General features: G+C 39.1%; 1 protein-coding gene across 1 annotated transcript in view; it reads left to right on the forward strand.

Moving 5' to 3' along the window:
- Positions 1–8,471: 8,471 nt before the first annotated feature.
- The window catches only part of LOC104818620 (putative clathrin assembly protein At2g25430), a 3,616-nt gene continuing 2,533 nt past the window's right edge, over positions 8,472–9,554 (forward strand). The window contains 2 exon segments of the mRNA XM_010548263.2: positions 8,472–8,845; positions 9,016–9,543. Coding sequence (XP_010546565.1) covers positions 9,047–9,543 — 497 coding nt within the window. The 5' untranslated portion in view covers positions 8,472–8,845; positions 9,016–9,046.

A 9,554-nucleotide genomic window follows, 5' to 3' on the forward strand; every position in this document is an offset into this window, starting at 1 on the left:
CACTCATTTTCAAGATATAACGAGTAAGATTCAACAAAGTTATCACTTATTTTAAAAGAATCCGGTAAACTATAAAAGTTTAGAACTATTTTATAAAAAAAATAAAGAAAAATTTTGATGTAAAAAATGTTGGCTATTGGTTCAAGTCAAACATGAGTGTACTGTGTAAGGAGTGAAGATTGAAGTTGATTGGTTTAATATTCTGTTTTATTTGTAAGTGTCAGTTATGTATGCAATTATGTTAGAGTTAGTGTAGTAGTTATTACTTTTTAACTGTAAAGGACTATTCTTTTTTTGTATATATGTGTGGTTTATGAAGTTTAATAAAAGTGTAAGAATTTTATGAAATTTGTGTGTTTAGATTTTGAATTTTTTGTATTAGGATAAGAGTTCATAAATCGATTTAGGGTTGGTTTCTACGTTTCACGAAGGGAAAAGAAAAATAAAACCTCAAAAGAAACCAACATATAAACCTGAAGAACTCGTATATCACCGTGGTAATCGAATATTTATCTCGAATTCGATATAACCTCGAAGTAAAACGACCCAGAGCCTGTATTAGATCATCTAGGGTTGAAAAACACAGCTCCTCTACGCGTATTCACACCAACGGAAATGATTCCAAATGTTTTGGAACTGATATGCTAGGATCTGTGAAGAGAATTGAGATTTCAAAAACTCGGGATCCAATTCTGAGAGCTAGTTCACAAGGATAACGCTTCTCTTGGTCTCTAGGGTGTGTCTCCGAGTTTTAGTGTGTATTTTTGAGTTTGGACAGTTTCTCTCAACTTAAAAGGACTTCCAAACCCCTGATCAAGTCAGAATAGGAAACTCTCCCTGAGAGTCGGACTGGTCCGGACTAGATCTGGTCGGTCTGGACCAGTTTGTTAATGAAAAATGACCTCATTCTGAGCTCGACTCCGGTCTGGACAGACCAGGTTTTGGTCCGGACTGGACTGTATCCAAACTGACTAAATCTCGCTGATCACGTATGCCAGACTGGTTCGATCTGATCCCAGTGTGGTCCAGTTCAATCATGTCCCTTGAAAATGCCTTCTCAGATGTGATAGCTTGATCCGACATCCTGTTGTCCAATCCCACCTTTCGACTCTTCACATGTAAGTCTATCCCTATTGGTATGTGATCTACTGAGTCCATTCGTAGTGGTAATGGCTTTGAAAACCATTCCCGAATAATAAGTCATGGTTAACCTCTAGCAAGGCACCATGATCATCCACGTTGAATTGAGCTAGAGGCGATCTAACGAAGGCAATAACAACTCAAATTCTGATTCTTTGTCTTATGATATCATATGTTAATTAAAAGTATTGAACCAACCACCCTTCAAGTTCAACCGCTTTCTCGTTTGGCAAATCGACTAACAAGATATATGAACATTTCATCTATAGCATGACCATGTTTTTTCACAGTTCAGTTTTCAGGAGGGGTCCAGGGACATCTCTCCTGTTAAAGAGGTGATAAATCTTGTCTTGATTGTCTATTATCTCCACATGACTCATAAACGTATTTGATCAATATCGTTATGATCATCTGATTAAAGATGACGTTTGACGCAGTCAAAACACGCTACTCTTCATATCAGATATTCTAGGCATCTCAGGTATGAGGATCCAAGAACGAACCACTACATGAGAACCAAGTCCTACCTCATGTCTATGTGACAACCTCATACGGGTCATCTAGTCACTTGTTCACAACGAGTACCCATGATTATGATTCACATCCAATGCTTATGATCATCTCTATAATTATCAATCACACATAATATTAGTTTTAATTCATCATAGTTTCCACGATAACAACTAAACAGAGAGTTTAAAATCATCCTATAATGACTCAAGGATACCGATATATAACATTCATGCAAATCATATAATGAGAAAAATAATGCATTCATAATTTCGTGAATCAATACACAGATCAAATGTCATATTATGGATTATCCTAAAGCATCATAACCAACAATCTCCCATTATGCTCTACGATCAACGCTACAGGCATCTAATTTTCATACTCCTAACATGACCATCATGTTTTGACGAAAGGGAGATGCTTCGTCAATGGGTCGGCAATGTTATCATCCGTCGACACTCTGCTTATCTTCACATCTTCTGTGTCGATGATTTCTCTGATCAAATAAAAAATGCCCGAGTATGTGTTTGGATCTTTAATGTGGTCGAGGTTCCTTTATTTGTATAATTACATCGTTGTTGTCACAGTACAACTCAATAGGATTCACAATGACAGGACGACTCCTAGGTTTCCCATGAATTTCTCGATCTAAATATCTTCCTTAGTTGCATTATATACGGTTATGTATTCGACTTCTATAGTCGAATATGTGATGGTCGGTTATGTAATACCGTGAAACCCGATCCAAATATTTAATCATTTTTGGGAAATAAATAATTAAATAAATATATCGCGAAATCATCAAAAAGGGATGGTGTAGTGTTGGATAAAGCCACGAGAACCGCCACGTGCAGAAAAACGGGGAAAAACGAAGAAGGAACAAAATATGAAACGGATCCGGTCGAACTAACACACAGTCCGAACGAACTGAAAATTAATGCAGTCCGAACGGATTAGGAAATGCGGACTGAACGGACCAGAGATACACCGAACGGACCATGAGCATGCGAGAAAATGGGCTAACTTGGGCCCAGTCCATCCGTTCTGGCAGGTAGTCCGAACGAACTGATGACCCAACGCAACTTGCACAACTTGCTGCCTTTCTGGCCAACTTGCACCCTTCTAGTCGCATGTTCTCTGCACACTGGACCCCACCGATGTCAACTTGCCGCCCAATCGTGTCAGGGCATTGCAGGATCGACTTTAGGCCTGAGCTTGAGCCCCTGGCTCTCTCTCACATGAGATAAACATCTCCCAAATCTGAGATTCAGCCTTTATTGCTGAAAAACTCAGAAAAATAGAAAGAGAGGAGAAAGAGAGAGAGAGAGGGAGAGAAGGAGGAAGAAAGAAGAAGAGGGGAGTTCGGGGAGAGCAAGAGTGACATCCCTAATGATTTCGATGTCGAGTAGCTTGGAGAACCGCCTACACACTCAGCCAAATCGAAATAGAACTGAAAAAAAGGTGAGTGGCTTGAGTTGGATTTGTGTGAGCCCATTTTCATCGTGTTATCGTGTTATTTCGATGGTTGTTGCTTTGATTGGATAAATGATATTTCAATGAACATTTAACAATAAACGGTACGTAATTTGGTGGAGAAATGAGTGAAAAATGACCAAACGAAGTCAGTCTAGAAAGTTGTTTTCGTGAAGAAGACAGTGTAGAAACCCCAGTCCGAACGAACTGAGGTCCCAGTCCGAACAGACTGAAGACCCTAGTTCGGACGAACTGACGGTCCGGTTCGGACGGACTGGCAGTTCCAATCTAGATGGACTGACTCCCAGTCCGAACGGACTGAAGATCCTAGTTCGGACGAACTGACGGTCCGGTTCGGACGGACCGGCAGTTCCAGTCTGGACGGACTGACTCCCAGTCCGAACGGACTGAGGTGAAACAAACCGAGATAAAGACCAAACGAACAAGCCAGAGGCCAACAATGACCTAGACCGAACAAACTAGACAGTAGTCTGACCAGTCTTGAGCTCAGGACCCACTTTTCGGTGAATCTTTGATTCTTACGCGTGGTGAGATATGCAACCCAACGATGAGAGTGACTCGTTGCGTAATTTATTTGGGTAGCTTTGAACGACGTTAAATGGTAGATCGGTAGGGGCCAAATACCGTGATGCACGTGATTGTACCAGGGGTATACATGTACGATGATTGCCATGTTTGTAGCTCATTCGCGCGATGCGAGTGAAGCATGATTGTGATTGTGATATAGTCGTGTGCGACAGGACGACCAACGTCATGGATTTGACAAGTATGGAGGCACTCCGAGTCATGCTGACTTGACTAGGATTGATGACTGACCCTATGGTAGACTCCATACGGGTGTGATTGTATTCTATTGTGTCGTGGACTTGACATCGGTAGTCATGAGATGTGACACGTGCGTGAGGCGCATATAGTCATGTGACGTGACGGCCAATGTCACGAGAGTGACGAGCGAGTGAGGCGCTCCTGGTCATGTCGACTTGACTAGGGTTTATGGCTAACCTTGTGATGCGACGTCATATGGGTATGATTGTGTTTGACATATATATGATTGATGCGATGTGACTATGCATGATTATTATTGTTTTGTGTTTATTGTGAATCATCGTTTTCGCACCGTTCTTGCTGAGAACAATACCACCGGATCCAACCTGGGCTACTCACTAAGCAGTTGTGCTTAGCCCTCGTGGTTTTATCTTTTTTTTTTTCAGATCACGAGAAGTACACGTGTAGCGCATTCAAGCGACGACGACTTGAGAGAGGCAACATCATGTACGGACTTTTGTATTTTGGACTACGAGACTTGTATTCCCGCCTTTTGTACGGTTGTATTATTTACCATTCAAACATGTGTTGTTTTGTGACGTTGATCGCGTGATGTATTTCCGTTGCTTTACTCTATTGGTTTGAAAAAATATTTTTGGACTTTGTGTTTTCGCTTTCGTATTACTTTATTATTGTATTTGGCCATATGACATAGCCTGTATACTGTATACGAGTTACGAATGTCACAGGTTATTTATAACTCTTCCAATTGACAGTCCCACCGTTCAAGTGATGCATATGATGCTCTGGACATGATCAGTTTGTGAAACTGATTAGAAATCCATTGGATGTGTTTAGGGAACCCAATAGACCCATATAATGACTTATGACGTAATGAGATTTGTTTCTCTTTATGGTTAAATGAATACCCAATAGGTAGGCCCGTTGAGTTTAATGAAATCCTAATTAACTTAAATTTATGTGTTAGACATAATTTTATTTAGTAAGAGACAAAAGAAAAAAATTTTTTCTCTCATTCTCTCTCTTGTTGTTGTCGTACTCCTCCCTAGGTACCTCGGTTTCCGTTCAAATCCTTCAGATTGCGTTCTAGCCGATGTTTCAACCCGTGAGTATGAACTAGCTGTAGAGAACGTTGATTTCAGTGTTTGTGACAGATCTCTAGATCGAAACAGGTTGGTATATCGGTACATTTATCATTATATAAAATATATATTGATTGGGTTTTATTTAATATAATTCCGTTATGTGAAACTCAGATTTAGAACCCTAAAAACAGTTGTGAACGCATGTTTAGGGATCTCCAAAATCCAAAGTCCGGTAGACATTTAATTTACCTGTTTCGTGTTTGATATGAATTTAAAATCGGTTTTGAACAAGATGGATCAAATATGTGCTTGCTTGTTTTGTTTGAATTTGTCAAACGAATTGCTGTTTTTGTAAAAATTATCAATTGTTCCGTTTGATTTGGTTGTATCAAAGTGTTGATATGATTAGAATAAAAAAACAAAAGCTCATGAATCGATTGGATCATTCGTGGAGTTGGAAATTGGAAAGAAGAGATCGTGATTTCTGAATTTCAGATCTGTCGGATATTGATCGATATTCAGATGTCGATCTGGGGTATTGGTTGATATATGGTATATCGATCGATATTCGAAATATCAATCTAAGGAGTTGATCGATATAGGTGATATCTATCTGTATCCGAGATCTCGACCCAAAACCGTTCTCGATATCGAGCTCTATATTAGGTCGATATCGAGCTCTCCTTCGTGTTAATAATGACTTAAAGGGGAAGTCGATATTTGTATATCGACCATAGATTATGACCGATAGCGACCTCGACAAGGTCAATATTTGCTTCAAAGTCTGTGGCTTCCCATGCGATGACTTTTCAAAAATCGTCTGAGAACCACCGTTGGGACATTGCCCTTAGACCCCGTCGAGGCTTCTGTCCCGAACCCTTAAATCCTATTGCTAGGGTTGTTGGTAGATGTATACAAAATAATTATTGTTTATGATACATCATATGTAATTGTTACATAACGGTAATGTGGTGGATTGGACAAAAATTGTTCATGAGATGTAATTGTTACATGTGAAAATCCCTCTAAAAAAAATAAGAATAAGTACTACCCATTGGTAAGGTACTCATCAATGCATCGATCATCCGAGTGTAGGTGTCACCAAAATGAGGTGCACCGGGCTCAAATCGGATTTCGGGTTCGAGTCGGATCGACCAAAAAGCCTGGAATTAAAAAAAAACAAAGAAAAACCACATTTACAAAGGGAATTAAGCGGGCTGGTCCGATCTGACCCGACCCAAGTGCGGAATACATAGGGCTGGGCTTCGGGCTTAATTACATAGACCTTCAGGTCGAGTGCGGACTCGGGCCAGGTCGGACAGGATCGGCCCGATTGACATCCATACGGGATAGAAGATGTAATTTGGTATAGGTTTCGCCTATACGAGGTATACCAAGTTATTTCGTTCTATGAACACGAATATCCTCTAGACTTAATTGAGACATCAAAAGGGTTTTGTACTCAATGGTACAAGATGGGATACAACATTCAATAGTAAGTGATACTAACATCTAATAATTGCTAGTAATCACATTGGATGTGATTAACAATTATTGTCTAAGCATAATCTTAAGGGGTAATATCAAAGCAGACTTAAGGATTATGTTTGGAATTGGGATTCTAGTACCCGTAAGAGGATACCGAGGGTTATCATCTTAGTGGAAGCCTTTTCAATGTGTTTTGTCTATATCATCTGTTGATTTGGTTGAAATTGTTCTATATTTGTTTTGCTGTATATATTTTTATCTCCTTGGTTATAGTGTCTGAAACTGTGTAGATGATATAACAATGGGACTAGTAGTGTACCAACTCCGTTACCTTTGTTGCGATCGATCTTTGTCTATTTGTCGCATCCGTAATTTAGCATTCCGAAGGATGCCTAGCTGTCCTGATTCGTCGACACCAATAAAACCGATATCCACCTTAAGCAGGACATTTTTTCCATAAGTACTTATGTGGTAGTGACATACTAGCTCCATAGCCACCATGACATATTCCATAAGCAACCTTCCTTTCTGAAAAAGCTACCTGATTTCAGGAGATACAAGATTAGAGTACTGGTTTTAGACGGTTGGCTATAAGCTTTTAAATCACCTTGTGCACAAAATTATAACAACTGATTACCCGAAAATCTATGTGTTTAACTTTCCCTTTCTTCTTCGAAATGAGTGATAGCAGTAGTATTTAGCCCCCTCAATAGCTTCTTTGGTCCGAAAAACTCTTATACAACATGAATAAGGTCCTTTTCAATCGTTTTTCAAGTTGATACAAAAAATTCTTTAGTATATCCATATGGTCGGGGTATTTGTTCTCCGGTATGGAGTGAAAAACTCGCTTAATCTCCTCAGCACTTACATCCTCCACCAGTTTAATGGTCATGAATGTTGTTAACACATAGATATGTACCTTTATCTATACACAATGTTATTTTTTGGATTCTGATTATATGAACTAAATGCATAGTTAGTGGACTTGCTTTAGATTGTTGTTCTCTCGTAATTCAAATCCAGTTTGACCCATATCAGATCCATCTCCTTATTTCACTCGAAAATTCTTTTAGGATTCATTTAATTGGTATTATAGTCACTTTTCAAGCATTGAAGCACGAAGACGGCGATGCGCTATCCTACAAGAGTCGATCTGAATCGGACAAGATTTTACGAAGCAACTTAACATTTAGAGAAAGTGATGTACATATACGCAGAGACAATGCGTGTGTTCATAAATATTCATAACATTAAAACTTAGGGTAAAACCCCTAAAAATTCTTGAATTTATAAAATGGTAGAAAATAAATTGATAAATTTTTCGTCAAACAAATTTATTCCCAAAATTACAAAATGAATCATTATAATTCCTAACCTTATAAAATATATTATTATAATTTCTAAACTAATTTTTGAATCAACATCGTCAATGTTTTTATGATACCAATTAACAAGTTTAGGAATTATAATAACATATTTTACAAGTTTAAAAAATTAAAGTATCATATTTTATAATTTTGAAAATAAAATTGTCTAACAAAATGTTTAGCAATTTATTTTTTACCATTTTACAAATTTAAATTTTTTTATAGATTTTATCCTAAAACTTATCTACAACCTTTTTTTTAATGCGATATCCATAAGTGAGAAGATGGAGGGAAAGAAAGTGAATAAACATGTGTTTAATTAATGAATAAAACAAAAAAAAAATCTAGAAGCGAGCCATCACGTATTTCTACATTATTGGTCATAATAAATTTGAAAAATGTTTGGTTTATTACTTTAGAAGTTGACTCATTGAACATGATTTTCTCAATGTCTCCACTAATTATTGTCCACATGAATTAAAATATATAAAAAACTTTCCCACCCATCTTTTTAAAAAGTAAACAAGAGAAAATATTTTTACTTTAAAAGCAAATTGCAAACCAAAATAATGTAGAGAAAAATAAAAAGAACATAAATATATCCACCGATACATTCAGACAACCACAAGCTCCGGATACTTCCAGTCACAGAGTTTATAGCATCTCCATTTTTTTACGAAAGATCAACGGTTCAGATTCCTCCACGTCACCACCGGACTCCAGCTGCCTTTTTTTCCTTCTCTCTTCAGCTGCCTTCTTCTGCCCCCTTCGGCGAATCTTCGCCGTAAAAAAGTCCAGTTCCAAAACCTTCTTCTTCTTCGGCATCCATCTCAGTTTCCGTCTCTGTCGCTTTCGCCGGGGAAGGATAAATTCGACCGATCTGTCGACGGAGAAAAGGAGTTTCCGCCGTTTCGACGCCTCGTGCAATTCACCATAGATCTAGCGAAGCATACCCCGCAGATTCTCTCAACGGTAATTTCTAAAAATAGTTCTCGAAAGTGAAGATTAAACGATTTCGAATTTGTTTCCGCTTTGGATCGTTATTGTTTGAACTCGAATCTTCTACGGAACTTCGTTTTCTCGATTTGGGATTTTAAGTGAAACTCGAATTTCTGTAACTGTTTTTGTTTATTCTTTTGAAGCTTTGATCGGCGAAAGAGTGGTGCATCGGAGATGGCGCCGAGCATGCGGAAAGCGATCGGAGCGGTGAAGGATCAGACGAGCATCGGAATCGCCAAAGTGGCGAGCAACATGGCTCCGGATCTGGAAGTCGCGATCGTGAAAGCGACGAGCCACGACGACGATCCAGCGAGTGAGAAGTACATCCGCGAGATCCTCAACCTCACCTCCATGTCGCGCGGCTACGTCCATGCCTGTGTCACCGCAGTCTCACGGCGATTGGGAAAGACCCGCGACTGGGTCGTCGCCCTCAAGGCCCTCATGCTCGTTCACCGCCTCCTCAACGAGGGAGATCCTCTGTTACAGGAGGAGATCCTCTATGCCACCAGACGGGGTACGAGGATGCTTAACTTTTCTGATTTCCGCGATGAGGCGCATTCGAGTTCCTGGGATCACTCGGCTTTTGTCAGGACTTATGCTAGTTACTTGGATCAGAGGCTTTGATTGTTTCTTTTTGAAAGAAAGAGTGGAGGGTCAGTAAATAATGGCGGTAGTAGTAGCC

The sequence above is a fragment of the Tarenaya hassleriana genome, unplaced genomic scaffold (genome assembly GCF_000463585.1).
Source record: "Tarenaya hassleriana unplaced genomic scaffold, ASM46358v1 Cleome3, whole genome shotgun sequence".
In the NCBI taxonomy this organism is placed as follows: domain Eukaryota; kingdom Viridiplantae; phylum Streptophyta; class Magnoliopsida; order Brassicales; family Cleomaceae; genus Tarenaya; species Tarenaya hassleriana.